The following is a 16,759-nucleotide window of genomic DNA, read 5'->3' on the forward strand; positions in this document are numbered from 1 at the left end:
GATGGGACATACAGCTCTGCTTGCTAATACAGAACAGGAACAGGTGCAATCGCGTTACATGCCATGCAGAGCAACCCTCCGCCTGGGCCGAAGTATCACTCGGTGGGAAGCAGGGAAAAAGAGGGTGGGCTAAGCAGGGTCGATAGCTGCCCTTTTACTGCTAGACCAAACGGTACAGACAGTACGTCAATACGTGTAAGCGAGAGTAGGTAGTAGACTGCCTATCAAGGCACCACTTGTGCTCGATGATATAGAGACATAAAAACGGAGAGTTATACTGATCAAGAGGCATGTTCGAGGCCTTCATAATTATGGATTATCATATGCTATTTCAATGCGCTAATGCCCGGTATCGCATTTACTGTTTGTTGTGCCCTTCCATGCAAGTCGTCTCGCAGTTGACTTGGATCTGCCAAGTACCTTGTAGGGGTCCCGCTACTAGCGCTCAATTGGGCCTAGCTCAAGCTGCAGCCTTCTTCCGATTGCCCAATAAACAGCAGGACCCCATCTGCAAGGCTGACAATTTGCGGTCCCTCAGCGACGTGTCCTGTTAAGCCAAGGCCAGCTGCTATAAACCGACTGCAAGCTTGGTGATACTAACACCAGCGCATGCCCATCCATGCGGCAGCTGCACTTCTCTCTACAGCGCTGGATCCGCATTAATTGACGACAACAAACCGATCGATTCCATTGTTGAAATTTCAGCTGGCGCCAGCAACAAATTGCCCAGCATGCACAGCTCCTTTACCCGACTCCAGAATGTCTTTGGCTTCTTCACCACCGTCACCTTCGTCCTGGGCGCATTCATTGCTGCCACAGATCTCGGCTCCGCTCGCACACCCAGCGGCGTCATAAAAACCGACAACATTCAAGTGTATGCAAAGCAAACTCGAAATATTTTACTCAGCTCTTTCTTTTCATCTAACCATTTTGCTATCGTGCAATGCAATATATAGTGTCAAGGGCCGACCCCACTACTACTCTTCGAAAAAGGAAGAGTATGCCATCATTCGCTTCTCCCTAGAAGCTGACCTCTCCTCACTCTTCACATGGAATACCAAGCAACTCTTTGTCTATGTAACGGCAGACTGGACGAGCCCTGGCGGCATCAACAACACTGCCGTTATCTGGGATAGCATCATCACCAACCCCAGTGCCGATCACTTACAGAACATCGGCCCCGTGGCTATGAAGAAGCTCAAGAGGAGCGCTGAAGGCAAGAGCATTGCGCCTGAAAGGTAATAATTAGAAGAAAATCTCCTATGCAGACGCAATTGATATCAAAGGCTAATCGATATGTGATATTAGAGGACTTCTCAAGCTCAAGAACCAGAAGCCCAAGTACCAAATCACCCACCCTAGCGGCAAGATCGCCGAGACTGCCGACGTAACTCTAAAGTTACATTACAACGTACAGCCTTGGGTCGGCATCTTGACATGGGACATGGATAAGCCGCTTGCCATGTGGAATGCCATGAGCGGTGGGGTCAGTGACCTCTTTACGCTTCCTGCCCTCAAGTCCAAGGATACTAAGGGCAAAGACACAAAGGATAAGAGCAGCACAAAGAGCAAGAAGAGCAAGAAGCCTTGAGATGCCAGCCTGTTTTTTCGATAGTATCAAATAAGATGAATGAAGTTTAATTCTGAACCGAAAAAAAAGAAACAATCATGAGGCACGCTGAGTGAGATCTTTGAGGGTTAATCATTTTCTTTTATCCGTTGGCATACTACAATGACACAAGACTCTACTACAGCTAGATCGACAGCTGCCCCTGCAATGACACGCCACATGTGGCCGCACTATGAACATTTGCCGTCGTAGCTAGGTACATAAGCCAATCATAGGGTATTCCAACGCTTTTGAACCTCCACCGGCTCTGCATCCGCTCGAATATCAATAGATGCAAGCTCCTATGCTTGCTGAGCGGCAGCACCGCCACGGCCACGGTTGGGATTAGGTCCACCACGTCCCCTTCCTCCTCGACCACGACCACGACCGCCTCGCGACGTCTCAAGGTTTGCAGGAGGCGGCACGTTGCCATAGAGGGCTGGTTGATCTCGTCCAGGTCCAGTCTGAGGAGCAAGCGAGCCTCTGTTGCCGCCATTGCCTCGACCACGTCCTTGGCCTCTGCCACTTCCTCCTCTTCCATTTACGTTTCCATTGGGAGCGTGATTTCCATTGGGAGCGTTGTCACCGCTTGGGCTACCACCTTGTTGGCCCGGCCGATAGACAAGTCCGCTGTGCAATAGATTTGGCTTACCTCCTCGAGCGCCGCGACCAGGGCTGTTCCGCCCACGGCCTGATGAAGCTGAATCGCCTGAAGCAGCTCCACGCCATCCGCCTCGGAGGGGAGGAGGGGCTGGAGCGTCCTTGTACTGTGTAACACCGACTGAACCGTATGATCCAACCGATCCCGTGGCCGTAACAGATTTCCTCTGTCGCGATTTTGATGATGCAGAGACGACTTGCCAATTGGTAGTATTCAGCACCGTCGATGATGAAACGGTCTGCCCACGGAACATTGGAGCCCTCTCGCCGAGAGTCGTGCCACTCATGAAGGAGATGTCCCACACGACGTCCAAGAGAACAGCAGTTGCCGTTCGAGAAATGCCGGCAACAGTTCCCCGAGTTCCAATTGGGACCTTACCGGCAGCGGCAATGAAAGTAACCCGATCTCCTAGCCTGAACGTTTGGTTGCCTAGCACCATCTCCGCATCCGCCGGCTTCAACAAGGCTGTACGAGGCACAGAGTTGAGCGTCTTGGTAGCCGCATCCATGCTCGCTTGGTGCAACTGTTCTCCAGCCGTAGCGAGAGCCATGACAATTCCCGAATCGAGTTGCTCAGCGTCAAGGGGGACTCGCTCAAATTTGCTCGTCTCTTGTTTCCTTAGCCACGCTAATATGTCTTTGATCCGCTGCGAAGCAACGCTCGGATCATTCCACAGGTCGCTCTCAGAAATCTCACTTCTTTGCGGTTCTTTCTGAATCGCTGCAAAGAAATCGGGGAATGCGACCATGTAATCAGCAATAAGCTTCACAGCCAGGTTAGAGAACTCCCATCCAGTCTCCGATTTGCGTGAGTACCCCAGCACTTTGAGCTTTCGACCCTCAAATTTCAAATTGAGACCCAGGTTTAGCTTCAGGCCGGCAGCACTGATAACTTGGAAAGACGACGTAATTTTGCTAAGGATGAGAGGATGGACGCCTAGCTGTTTGGCAATTGCGAAGGATGGCGTATACGGGTTGGATCGCTCTGCTTGGAAAATGATCTTCTTCGTGATATCTGGCTCCTTATTTTTGGGAACCAAGACCATAATATTTGCTTTGCCGTTAACATGTCCAGTCACCTCCAAGGGGCGACCGTATGCGAATTCACCCAAAAAGAAAGCTCGTGTGCCTTGAGGGAACTCTTCCTCAATCGGCAGGGCTGGTCTCTCGATGAAACGTTCGTCTTCGTTGACTACTTCTTCCACAATGGTTTGGGACGCGTAGACCTTGCGCAAGCTGGGGTTTTCAGCGTACTCCTTGATTAGAGCACCCTCTTCCGTTTTGATGAGACCCTTGAGCATATGAACGTGAACAAGGCATTCAACCTGGCCAACCGTGATTCCCAGGCGTTTGGCATGCCAATTCTCTAGAAACTCGGCCTCCTTTGCAAAATCGGAAGCTGTTCTGTTGTCATGATCTTTGGTAACAACAGTTTCTTCATCTTCGGCCAGCTCGTAGGAAAATAGCTCATCCTGTACCTTGATAACTTTGGCTTCTTGAATGAATGGATAGCCAACGAAGCAGCGTTGGCCTAGCTTCTTTTTCCATGTTTCAACCTTTGTCCGCATCTCAGTACCGGTAAGAGTCACGATGACACTTGGATTTCTGCTGTCTTGCTGGAAAACATTGACTCCATATCCTTCTACTAGCTGTGCCGTGTGTGGCAGTGTGTGTAGAGTCGGGAATCCAGCAAGAGCCTTTATATTCACCAGAGCTCCATTCGTCAGTCCAGAGACGTAATCGAGTCCCTCAATATTGGGTAAATCAAAGATATTCTCAATGCAATGACAATACTGTATCTCTGGGAAAATTCCAGGAAGTGGAGAAGGATAAGTAAAGTTGACTTCGGGAGAGTATGTGAATTTGAGAGGAACTCCAAAGCCGTTCCGCGCCTTTTGGTCGTCGCTAAGGAGCTCGTTTTGGGGCGCCATGGCAGCCAGAAGTCGCGCTTCGTCAATGAATGGAATTTTGACCACTGCCTCCCATTCCATCTTTTTGCCGTTCATGTCCAATTCAAAGTCTCGTGGATAGAAGTCAATGATGGGAGAATTTGCATTGGTCATTAGGTCGTGGTAAACAGTTGGCACAATTTTCTTGCTTCGGTCTGGTAACACACCCATGAGTTGTTCGTTAGGCTTAAAGGGCTGACCTAACTTGAAGTTCAGGTCGGCACTGAGGCCCTTGGTAACATCTAGATACAATATTCGTTAGTAAACAACTCCATAGTGTGGTAAGTTTTATGCAGCAATATTTACCCGACGTGAGTGGTGCATAGTGATAGGCGTAAAACCATGGCCACGAGGCAATGCCTTTGTAGTAGTAATAGAGCACCCACTGTAGGCCTTGCACATAATTCTCGCAGAGTTTCTTTTGTTCTTCCTCATATTTGTCTTGAGGCCATTCTTCAAACTTTTGCAGATAGTATTTAGTCTTCCAGCCTTGATATTTTTGCTGGTATAGCTCTTCATATTGCTTCTCAGCATCTTCGGGGGAAACGTCAGCAATGGTCGCTTTGTCATAGGACTTCATAACACGATAAGCTGCGAGGTTTCCTTCCTCTTCGTCATCGTCCTCGCCGTCGCTGGTTTCCTTCTTAGGGGGGAACGCGATTACAAGGCGACGGTTGCCCTCTTCGTCTTCCTTGGTAGACCACTCCAAGTGCATAGACTCGGCAAGATCTTGAGCAAACTTTCGATCCGCAGCCTTGAGATCTGATCCCAAGTCCAGTGGCTGCTGGGATCTGTTTGAGATGAAAGGGCGAATCTTTTGTTTCCATAAATCTCTCTGAAATGAAGTCATGATCATCTGATTATTCTTTTGCGATCTCGGCTTGGCTCCATTTTTTTGTTCGAGTTTCTTCTCCATTTGTTTGGATGCAAACCACTGTTGATCAGAAACTTCATATTCAAAGTGGTCCAGCTCTGTCTTGCTGAGCTCGTCGAGCAGACGCTGCAAACGGTCAAGGTGAATAACACCGTTCTCGTTGATGTAGCCTTCACATTGTGGAAGGACAGACTTGTAAATTCTGAACATGTTCGCCAGAGCGCCTTCGTTAATATGCAATCCAGGAAGGTTTGGCAAAAAGTCGTTTCCGACGAAAAATGCCATCAAGATGAAGTCGTCAATGACTCTTTCGAGATCAAATTGGAACTTTAAAGCATCTTTATTCTGAAGCTCCTGAAATTCCATTTCCAGGTATTCCCTCACAATACAGAGATGGAGCAGATAGAAGTTTTGATGTTCAAGTTCCTTTGACTTCGTCTTGGAGGCTCGTCCAAATGTAACTTCTTCACGCAGCAGGCAGAAATGAGGATCGTGGCTTAAAAGTCCAAGCATAATCAAGTCGGCATCAAGACCGTAAAGGCAGTGTCGTACGTTCGGGTCGTAGTTTGGCTGTGCCTTTGCGTTTCGGATGTACTCCATGATCTTATGCTCTCCTTCACCTGGAACCTCATGCCCAGATAGGACAACGTCACATCCCTGCCAATCGGTATCTTCCGAGATTTTCTTGTTCACAAAGTATCGGAGCTGTTGTGACAGCTTCGCCATGAATTCAGTGCCTAGAAATAAAATTGGGGGGTTAGAGCATGAAATGAGGAGATTGTGCAGGGACATGGCGAACCTGGTGTGATGCAATTGCTGTCGAAAGGCTCTTCTTTTGGGAGCTCTACTCCCTCACGGATCGCCTTGTCGCGAGCTTTCTCGGCATCCAGGGCCGTTCGGAAACGTCTGGCACGCTGCTGATTCATTTTGGCACGGGGAGCAACTCCATCAATTGCCATGAAGAAAAGCTTCTTAGGCTTAATCTTTCCAAACAAATGTTCGATGTAGTTGAATATGCGAATAAACATTTCTTCTTCGCTGAGTCGGAAAGTAGTATCTTCGCCAGCATCTTTGTGTGTACAGTTGTGGATGATACCATTCATGTCAAGCTAAAAGGAGAATACCGGCATTAGCTCGCTGCCACAAGAAGGGGTACTCTAGGCTCTCTCTTACATAGAGGCAGTCGAATTCTGGGATGCGATTTTCCGCAATTACTTGCGAGATGGCCGGATAACGCTCTGAGAGCCATCTGAAGAACTTGGGAACACTATAGATCAAAGACGTCAGCATTGGTAGCACGCAGATTTTCGCAGTCATGAAACGAACCCCATGATGCCGGTAGTCGGGCAGCTATGCGCCCAAGATATATATAACAATTATATGTCGAACAAAAAGGAGAAAGATGGTTCGTATACTGAGCAGCGCTGGAATGCCAACCGAAAGTCACAAAGCCGGCAGATTCAGCCAATTCGCGACAAGGTCGTAACAGGACAGAAGAAAGCAACCCCAACGAACACGACGGAAAAGAGAGCCGCGGAGCTGCTGCAGCTAATGATCCCGTAGCTTATCCAACAACAATGCTACGAGGCAGCTGTAGCTGGGCGGACGAAGAGATTGCTGGGAGCGATGAGCGGCGTGGAAAAGAGCGAGTTGATGCTGGAGGCGGCTTCTATGACAATGCGCTGCGGCGAATGACTCTAGCGACTAGGCCAGGCTCTGAGGGATTGAGGGGAGGGGGGTGGCGAGCAAGGCTCAGCTGCTGCCCGCTAACGACACGCCCTGCCAGCCTCTCGTCACTTAACGCGCGACGCGACCGGCTATTCTTTTCAAGCTTCCGCCAGGCCAGCCTTTTTTCGCTCTCTCGACCTCATTAATCTGATCTTGGAGCTCCTTCCGGGCGAATCACCGCATCTTCTTTGTGTTCTCCTAACAGATTTTTCAACAAGCATTGATTGGGCTTCTTCGCCAAAATCTCTTATATATCTAACCATGGCGCCTCAAGGCTCTGAGCTCGACCCTCCCGATGGTTTGTCAAGACTAAATCTGGCTCAATGCCGTAACGACTCCGGCAATCCCATGCTAATCTTGATACGCGCCTGCAGTCGATATGGTTCATGACGAGGAAGACGACCAGGAGGAACGTCTCATCAATGAGGGTAAGCTTCCATCATGCTGATACTGGCTCTCGATATGCGGGGCATGTGAACTGATTTCGAGCTCATCCTAGAGTACAAGACATGGAAGAAAAACAGCCCATTCTTATACGATATGATTCTTGGGTAACTTTGTTCTTTAGCAGTCATATGATTGGATCTGTGCTCTGACACCTGTGTTTCAGAACGGCCCTGACTTGGCCAACTCTAACAGTCCAATGGTTTCCTGACGTCAAGGAGCCAGAGGGCAAAAACTATCGCATGCACCGTCTCTTGCTCGGAACCCATACCTCCGACGGCAGCGCCAACTTTCTCCAAATCGCCGATGTCCAGATACCCAAAGCTGTAGTACCGAACCCTGACGACTATGACGAGGAACGAGGCGAGATTGGAGGCTACGGAAAGGCAGGCGACGTTGCTGCCCTAAAGTGCGACATTGTACAAAGAATTGAGCATCCCGGAGAGGTCAACAAGGCTCGCTATCAGCCTCAAAACCCAGACATCATCGCTACTCTTGGCGTTGATGGCAGAATTCTCATCTTTGATCGGACAAAGCACCCCTTACAACCTGCATCGCTGGGCAAAGTGAACGCGCAGATTGAGCTGATCGGCCATAAAGAGGAAGGTTTTGGCCTCAACTGGAATCCCCATGAGGAAGGATGCCTCGCTTCAGGCAGTGAGGATACGACCATGTGTTTGTGGTGAGTAAAGCATTTGACGACATCCTAGGACCTTGTGGCTGATTTGCTTCTGAACACAGGGATTTGAAGCTTCTTGAGGCCGACTCGAGGATATTAAAACCTGTTCGCAGATATACTCACCATGCCCGAATTGTCAACGACGTTCAATACCACCCTATTTCTAAGAACTTTATTGGCTCCGTATCGGACGACCAGACCCTGCAAATCGTGGATCTGCGACAGGTCGAGACGAATAAGGCTGCCGTTGTCGCAAAGCAAGGCCATTTAGATGCCATCAATGCGCTAGCATTTAATCCAAAGTCTGAAGTCCTTGTCGCCACAGCTTCCGCCGATAAGACGATTGGAATCTGGGATCTACGAAATGTGAAGGAGAAGGTGCACACCCTTGAGGGCCACAATGACGCGGTAACATCCCTCGCCTGGCATCCCACCGAAGCCGGCATCTTGGGAAGTGGAAGTTATGACCGAAGAATTATCTTCTGGGACTTATCTCGCGTCGGTGAGGAACAGCTTCCCGATGACCAGGACGACGGCCCTCCTGAGCTGTAAGTTGCAACCATGTGTATTCTCAAGTATCATTTTTGTTGAGTTCTTTGTTATTTTCGGTCTGCTAACCACTCACCACATTCTAGGCTATTCATGCATGGCGGCCATACAAACCACTTGGCCGACTTCAGCTGGAACCCCAATGAGCCTTGGTTGGTTGCCAGTGCCGCCGAGGACAACCTGCTACAAATTTGGAAAGTTGCGGAATCTATTGTTGGAAAGGATGATGGCGACTTGCCAGTTGATGAGCTTGACCGATAGATGAGGTGGAAGTTCTGGGAGAAGAGTCGGTCTTCATAGGATGAAGGCGAAGAAGAGGAGATGCGAGAATACATGCGACTTGTCAATGAGAGGGCTAGGTCGGTCAAATCTAATAAAATTGATTACGATTCTGAGAATGCCGAGGACGAATACTCGCATTGGACAACTAGACCTAATGGCTACGCGTTCTCGAAGGTCAGCGAAGGCGAAAACGCGGATATCAGGTCGAAATTAGCAAGTGTCAAGGCAGAATATGGCGAAGAAATGGAAATAGAATTGTCCAGGAAGGACGATTAAGAGTTACAAATACTTATCAAGAGCAAAAGCTACCCAACCGTGTTAGTTAATATAGTTTTTCGAAGCTTTTGAACAAAAAAAAATGGTGCGCTTTTATAACAACTGTGAGGCAGCTGGCAGAGTCGATGGACAGGCGCTCGGAGCTGCATTATTCACCTACTAGTTGTTGCTGGGTCGATATCTCTTGGCCGTTTCACATGAACGTCGCATATCTTCAACTGCAGGAATCTCACAGTCCTCTTGGTACGTGACAGAGGAAAATTCACTTTCTGTACGTCTCTCTATGCACCCTAAGTTCTGAATGAGCCTAGCTAAGAACTCAAGCAGTGACACATCACCCACGCGTATATTGTCAACAAGAAGAGATAATGAATGACGCAAACGGGCAGGCCAGGCCAAGCAACGGCCAACAAACAGATAACAATGATTCTCATCAGCTTGCCGAAGATGTTCGGCAGCGAGCCTTGGAAGAGGCCGAGGATTCTAAAGGTGATGCATGGGCAGAGAGCGAGCGTGATGCTATGCTAGAGGATATGGGGATTGATTTGACGGGAATGGATGAGTATTTTGACGAATACAATGATGAAATGGAGGGCGACGCGGGCGCAGAGATGGATGCCGACCATGTTGGACTTCTGAGGGGCATCAATCGAATCACGATTGAAGAAGTGGAAGTGAATGGCATGAAGAAGAAGAAATTCAAGTTTGACGACCTCGATATCGAAGACCATTTTGACAATACTGATCCATACGAGACGTCGAAAGCAATGGAATCTCGCCTTGATTATACTGGAAGAGATCTCATCTCAGTGCTATGCCAGCACGTTGAGCTTGCTGTCGAGCTGGGCAAGCATCTCAACGGCAGAGACGCGCTGAACCTCTGTCTCGCAAACCGTGCCTTTTACAACGTCGTCAACGTCTATCTTCTTTCTAGCATCCGCACATGGATTGAATACAGGGCGCCGGAAGCAGGACGCATTTTCCACTACCAGCTCTACGCCAGGCATCTCGTTGACGATCCGCAGAGAAGAACTTGGATGGCTTTGAAGCAGGGCATGACCACGTCGCCGAACAAAGACAGCAAGATTCGCAAAGTGCCTGGATTAAAGTATCTGCAGCTGGTACTGGGCCGGGACAAGTACTGCAAGGAGATTCTCGCCATCATGGCTCGATGCGGTCATCGCATGCCGACGACGATGCATCACTCGCTGCTGCGGCTTTGGCTTCTCATGGACATTTCTACATCTCACCAGAGGCAGGCAATGTTACGAATGACGCACCTATTTAAGGATATTGATCTCTACAACATGCAAATGTTCATCATCAAGCTCGGCATGCTCTTCAACGACCCCGTCTATGGCCCTTGCAAATACGACCTGGTGCAACTTATGCTGGGCCAGAAAGGTCTTTACAAACTATGGCAGCTTCTTACCCACAAGAAATTCAATAAGCTTTCCGACATACTAGAGCTCAAGCTGCGCTATGACTTCGATTTTTTTAGCGAAGGCGGCTACTGGTTGGAAAATATGCTGAGCCAGATTCAGGGCATACCACTCCAGGAAGTTGGCCAGCAGCACAAGGAGGGCTGGGGAGCAGGCCGAGCACACCTTTTGCGGCCGGACGAAGTTATACCTATAGAAGCTGTCCGCAGGGGGCTTCAACTCGATGAACACCTGAGCCAAATGATGGTTTGGGGATACTTTGATTGGAGGACGGGAGAGAACATTGTGCCCTCTATGGAAGAGATGTATATCGAGGATGAAGACGGCATTCTTGCAAACGTTGATACGCTTGAGCACTGGAAGCCAAGGCATGTTTTGAAGAAGCGCTGGTTCGACCTCACCCCCGAGCAGCAGGATGAGATCCTGTCTGATGAAGAGGACGAGCGGCTGCGTGCTCAAGCCTGGTGCGGTAACTCGGACGACGATGCCGGCAGTTTGGAGGGCGTCTCTGATTCTGATTCTGATAAATCTCTTGACCTCGACGAGGAAATCAACCGCGGCTTCATCGTACCTCCTCAGCCCAGAGATCACGAATCTACAGTGCCCGATGTTGATAACATGCAGGGTTGGATAGATTTTGTCAACGAGTCCATATTGGGCGGTATACCCGTTGACCTCGGAGAAGACGAGAAAATCAGGGCTCAGGCTTGGGGCTCGTATCCAAACCACGATCCAGGAGAGGATTGGGGTTGGGATGATTTGATCAGAGAGAGGCGAAATCGACCCTCGCAACAGCAGCAGCGTGGTGTGACATCTGAATCACAGGATGAAGAAGATTTGGAGGACGAAATGGACGATGAAATGGAGGACGATACTGAAGATGAATATGAAGGAGAGAGCGATTACGATGATGCTGGTGGTGAAGATGATATGGAGATTGATTATGACGGAGAAGACGAGGGCGATGATAATATGGCTGTAGCTTAGAATACTGAGGCACCTGGTTTCAACCGTTAGGGATATCTGATTATACAGAGGCTGCAGAGCTGCTGGCCCACTCTGACAATCGATACGCAGAGAGGGCATCACGTTGATGGGATACTACAGATAGAAAGAGGGAATCTACAAAAACTTAATAGAAGAAAAAAAAAAACAATTTACAAAAAAAAATGTTTAGCTTCTCTTTGATTGAGCGTGTCATCCTTAGTGCAGGGGCCATGCTAATCTTCTCTGTTGGTGAACTGTTAGCGATTCGAACTTGCGACCTTGTGGAGTGCAGAGTTGAGCCTTACCTGTATCGTTATAAATTGACCAAATGCCCGAAGGCGACAGTTTACCTTTTTAGTTAACTTATAAAGGGCCATTTTCGGTGCATTTCTGACTAAGCAAGCGCATCGCTTTGCTCTTGTAATCACCGAAATGCAACGGCTGCTGTGTCTGGCGGCTGCATTTGATGAGAATAAGAGTAAGTGATGCGTTTGTTTTCTTCGTTGGTTTGACCATCTTTTTCCTGCATAGATTTCCGTTTGCGGCCTGCCTGGATCGCATCTAGATTATTTACAAGTGGTGCAGCGACCACAACGATAAAGTTGAAGGTTGTGCGCTACTTTACCTGCTAAGACATCGTCCTAAGATTTATGAGAAACGCTTCCCTAAGATCTGAACATGACTCTGCAAGAAAGAATTGTGTCCACGTTAAGTATCTGCTTTCCACAGGCTTTCTGTATTTGCTACCGCATATAATCTTCCAGCAGTATGGTGGGATAAAATGGTCAGAAGTCTCGCCTGCTTGCGAAAAATTGTTTTAGGGTACTTTAATCCCTCTCCATCGTTGTTTCCCCTCTCCAGTTTCACTTAGCGCACAAGCTAGACTTAGAATTTAAACACAACGTGGTAACCACGCACACATTAATGCTAATATCAGCCCACGCTAATGGTGCTCTAATTAAGGTTTTGTACGTGGATATTCATTCTACGGTCTTGGTTCTTTTTAAGCAAACGACTGTACTAGTACCTACAAATTATGTATCTTAAGTACCTACCTACCTTGGGTATTGAAAGCCCAGTTGATAGTACTACTAGTAGTCAGAATGATATAATATCAGCATAAGCCGAGGAATACTAGTAGCGAGAGACATTTAAAAGTCACCAAGAAGAAAAAGAAGCATAAACCAAAAAGACGGTAGCAAGAGAGACAAAGACAAGTGTACCTGCTCCGCAATCCTTATTGCTTCCTCATACTAGGTCGAACAACCAATTCCAGACATTTCAACACATATAATTAATAAAAAACTCACCTCCAAGCCAAGATATCAGCGAGCACCAAAATATCGACAAAAGTCCCATGTGCTAAGATGGCATTCAACGAAACCTAATCACATCTCGGCAAATTGTGATGGACGGTCGTCTCCTTTCATGCAACACTCTACTTTAACCGGTTTATACACCCACTTCTCCCTATCAAGCTGGACCTCACAGGCTTCATTGTCAAAAGCAGCAGAAATCACATAGTAATTCTCAAATCATATAATCATTAAATCGAAAACCCCCCAAAAACGCCAAACTTTCCCCAACTCAAAATAAGAATTAATCCGAAAACACGAGTAAAAAGTCAATAACATAGTATATTAGAACATCCATTCTTCTTCAAAAATCACTCTACTTTTTGTTAAAAGAGTTTCATGCCTAACTACCACCCCCCTTCGGACGAAAAGACATCAGAGCATTCTCATATTCTCAGCAAAAATCAACCTTGTAGCCAACCACCCATCTACGACCTTCCTTTCCCTTTCCCTTTCCCTTTCCCTTTCCCTTTCCATCGTCAGAATTTCATTTGCCCAAAAAGGTTTCCCTTAAAAAACTCAATTCAGTCCCAACTCCCGCCAGTCCCCCGCTCCCAAAAAATGCTGCTACCTTTGAACACCCTTGCTCGTCCAAATTTCCGAATTGCCGAAATGACAAAGAAGAAGAAAGAACGAAAGAAAAGAAAAAGAACGAGCGTACGAAAAGTACAACATGAGAAGTCGGAATGTCCTATGTAGAAGAAAATAAGGAAAAAAAAAAAAAAAGATCGACAGAGTAAGAGACACAACTGGAAAATGGACAAAACAAAAAGGAGAACAGAAGTGAAAAAGACCAAGAGAATCAGACCAGTGAAAAGCAAGTTACCAAGGAGAAAGAGTTGAAGCAAGAATCAAAAGACACCTGGGCTAATCTGAGCGATAAAACCGACACCTGTGAACTGGATAATTGAGTCAAAATCAAGGCCAAGATATATCCTTACACCCCCCTTTCGCTATGCACCGGCACCGGGACAAAAGGATTCCAGCAAAAAAAATGCCACGTCCGACCGATAATCGAGTCCACACAACCGTATTTCCCTTGCCAAGAACCATGTTTTGCCCCCCTTTAAAGCGCGAAAGAGAACCAACAAAATTTTACTTTCCTCAGCAATGCTTGTACCACAAGACTCGTCTTGACCCAGAACAGCCGTGGTGTACTTCACTTTTGTCTTCCAGCCCTCGAAACAATACCACAGCACCACCTAAAACATATCCGACACTCCGTCCTAGTCCTCCAAAAAACAAACCGAATTCACACCAGCCCCTTTCCCTTGAAACAGCATGCAAGCCAGGTCCAGAAGATATTTGCCAAGGTCAAATGCTCTATGTTCATCATTCCAAAGTCGTTACATAGGAACGAAAAAGATATACCGAAAGGTACATAACTAGTTGAGATAAAGATCATGATCTAAAAGACAAGCGTCTGCCCGTCTCGATTAGACGGGTGACTTGCTTGGGGTAGCGCCGGCACCATTTTGGCGAGCGTCGCCACTGACAGTGAGGCCACCGATACCACTGCTCAGGAAAGCAAAGGGGTCGCTTTCATTGTTGCCAGGGTTGCCGCTGTTGTTGTTGTAAAAGTTATTGCCGGGCCCGCCAGAGACAGGACCGTTGGTCGCAGACTGGAAAGCCGCCTCTGCAGCCCTACTGTCAAAGGGGCCGGCAGAATGCGAACCTGGGGCAGAAGGGAAGCCCTGAGAGTTCAAAGAGCCCGGGTAGCCGCCAGCGCCGCCACCCAAACCCGAGGGCAGAAAGTGGCTAGGGGGACCACCAAAGTGCTGGCCGTAGCCGCCTCCGGATCCGAAAGATGCTCCGGAACCAAAGGGGCCAGGACCTGGCGTACCTCCCATTGATCCTTGGCTCATGCCATACTGTGAGCCATTGTCCATGGGAGAAGGATAGCCAGAGTCCGCAACAACGGCAGCACCAGCGCGACTGGCACCACAGCGAAGACAGCAGACATTCTTCGCAAAGTTGTGGTATCCACAAACTTCATTCCCGCACTTCCAGTCACCGGCGCGGAAAGGCACAACACCGCCGCCGCCCATACGTCCACCGTGTCCCATAGGGCCGTGGTGACCACCGTGGTGCGGAGGGGGCATCATGGCTGGAGGTCCATATTGATATCCATAGCCACCAGGTCCTCCCATTTCAGCAGGCCCACCGCTTCCAACGGCAGGGAACGAGCAACGGAAGCAAGCTGTGCGGCGCTGGAAGTTGGAGAAGCCGCAAGAGGGGCAAGTCCAGTCACCAGGCCTGGGGCGGTTCTTACTGGGAGGGAAAGGTGTCAAAATGTCTTGAGCGCGATCCAGCACACGGCTGGAAGAGGGGGAAACTTCAATAGCTTTCTCGTTTAGTGCACGTCCGTTCATGCACAAGCTCTCGGCAGCCTAGTTCAAATCAGTACACGAAGCAACAGCGACTTCAAAAGGGGGAGGAAGGTCATGTGTAAGGGAGAAATGGCTAGAGGCAGTATCTGGGAATGTACGCAGTAAACTCACTTCTTCATGGGAAGAGAAGACGGCGAAACCTGTGCCGGTGGGCTTGTGCTGCTCAGGGGTTCGAAGTGTCCAGAATGCAATAGGGCGACCACCAAACTGGGTGAACCAGCTCTCCAGCTCAGACTGGGTAGTATCATGCGGCAGACCAGACATGTGCAGGACCTTGCTTCTCTCAGAGAGGAACGCCCGGACATCCGCCCTGGCATCCATAGGCCTGGTCAAAACGTCGGGATGGTCGTGCGGCGGCTGAGACTTGCGAATCAGACCACGGAGAACTCGAGCTAGGGTAACGGCCTCCTCCATGGCACGGCGGGGAGAGGCGGGAGCCAAAGCCTGGAGATGGAAAGGCAGATTGTGTTTGATAGGAGCGCTGGACTGCACTGGCTCGACCTCAAGAGCGGCGCAGATGTTTGACAGCATGGAAGGTCCAAAGGGCAGAGACTCTGGGTGGTGCTGTTGCCAGCGTTGGTATTCAGTTCGCAGATCGAAGGTGCGAGAGTGCTGCAGATAAGGAGGCAGCACGACTGCCTTGTCGCGGGCTTCTCGAGGGAGCTGAACTCGGAGGTCCCAAGCATCCAAAGTAACGAAGACGAAGTCGAGATTCTTGGACGTCAGGTACTCGGTGGCAAACGTGTCGAATCGGGTAATGGCATCCCTAAAAGTACCGGCATTTCGAACATGTTCCCATGTCAGAGTCGTTAGGCTCGCTGCAAGAAGATGAGAGGAAAGAACATTCAGTCAGCCGCAGTGTTTAACGATTTTCACCATGAGAAGTTTTTTTTAGAAATTTTAGTCCCCCTCCAACTCCTCTGCAGCCGCGCAACATATGGCGGGGGAGAAAGCAGGCGCGACAAAACAAGCTGAAAAGACGATTCGCAGGACTGAAAAAACTTACTGCAGAGTGGAGTGATGGGAGTGTTAACGGGCTTGACAAGAACGCTCTCGTGGGTAATCTGTTGCAATGGCGGCCGGGTTAGCGATGCTTCTTTCAGCTACGTGTGGGTGTTGTGGCCGGGTAGTGGCGCAGGGGGGACAGCGGATTTCTAACCTCTTCAAGAGAGTGGCCATCAATGAGAATCCAGCCAAGCTCAATGACCTCGGCGGAATCCTTGGTCACATATACTCCGTGTTCATCGCAGGTGGTCGCAACGTGGATCACGACGTAGCGGTCGATGTTGAGCTGAGGCACCTGCTGCGAAGTCATGATAGCAACGGGTCTGCCGGCTCAAGGCTACTGGCGTGTGCAAGGTGCAGGCAACGACTTTCGACGCTGAAGCGATCGCCAGGCCGCTCGCAATGGCTTGTCGTGAGAGATGTGAGTATGTAAACGAGGAGCGAGAGCCTCAGACGCCAGCTGGCTCGAAGAGTTTGACAGGCAGAACAAAGGACGATGGAGGCGGGTACAACCACTTCGGTAAAGCTTC

The 16,759-nt window shown here is 49.0% G+C and overlaps 5 protein-coding genes across 5 annotated transcripts; 3 read left to right on the plus strand and 2 right to left on the minus strand.

Moving 5' to 3' along the window:
• Positions 1-731: 731 nt before the first annotated feature.
• Positions 732-1,591, plus strand: TGAM01_v207031 (hypothetical protein; the record flags this gene model as incomplete). The annotated part of the gene is made up of 3 exons (XM_018804219.2): positions 732-874; positions 957-1,238; positions 1,309-1,591. 3 exons carry the CDS (start codon positions 732-734, stop codon positions 1,589-1,591), a joined length of 708 nt encoding a protein of 235 aa, XP_018662648.2.
• Positions 1,592-1,911: 320 nt separating this feature from the next.
• Positions 1,912-6,423, minus strand: TGAM01_v207032 (alkaline phosphatase D; the record flags this gene model as incomplete). Its single annotated transcript, XM_018804218.2, has 5 exons — positions 1,912-4,460; positions 4,525-5,829; positions 5,892-6,201; positions 6,266-6,359; positions 6,419-6,423. 5 exons carry the CDS (start codon positions 6,421-6,423, stop codon positions 1,912-1,914), a joined length of 4,263 nt encoding a protein of 1,420 aa, XP_018662647.2.
• Positions 6,424-7,081: 658 nt separating this feature from the next.
• On the plus strand, positions 7,082-8,753 carry TGAM01_v207033 (histone acetyltransferase type B subunit 2; the record flags this gene model as incomplete). Its single annotated transcript, XM_018804217.2, has 6 exons — positions 7,082-7,118; positions 7,195-7,248; positions 7,320-7,371; positions 7,431-7,946; positions 8,006-8,491; positions 8,579-8,753. The coding sequence occupies 6 exons, from the start codon at positions 7,082-7,084 to the stop codon at positions 8,751-8,753; spliced, it is 1,320 nt and encodes a 439-aa protein (XP_018662646.2).
• A 665-nt stretch (positions 8,754-9,418) lies between these two features.
• TGAM01_v207034 (hypothetical protein) lies at positions 9,419-11,479 on the plus strand (the record flags this gene model as incomplete). The annotated part of the gene is made up of 1 exon (XM_018804216.1): positions 9,419-11,479. One exon carries the CDS (start codon positions 9,419-9,421, stop codon positions 11,477-11,479), a length of 2,061 nt encoding a protein of 686 aa, XP_018662645.1.
• Positions 11,480-14,270: 2,791 nt separating this feature from the next.
• On the minus strand, positions 14,271-16,539 carry TGAM01_v207035 (hypothetical protein; the record flags this gene model as incomplete). The annotated part of the gene is made up of 4 exons (XM_018804215.1): positions 14,271-15,224; positions 15,336-16,042; positions 16,231-16,288; positions 16,384-16,539. The coding sequence occupies 4 exons, from the start codon at positions 16,537-16,539 to the stop codon at positions 14,271-14,273; spliced, it is 1,875 nt and encodes a 624-aa protein (XP_018662644.1).
• Between the last annotated feature and the right edge of the window lie 220 nt (positions 16,540-16,759).

This window comes from Trichoderma gamsii, assembly GCF_001481775.2.
Source record: "Trichoderma gamsii strain T6085 chromosome Unknown Scaffold_25.2, whole genome shotgun sequence".
Taxonomy (NCBI): domain Eukaryota; kingdom Fungi; phylum Ascomycota; class Sordariomycetes; order Hypocreales; family Hypocreaceae; genus Trichoderma; species Trichoderma gamsii.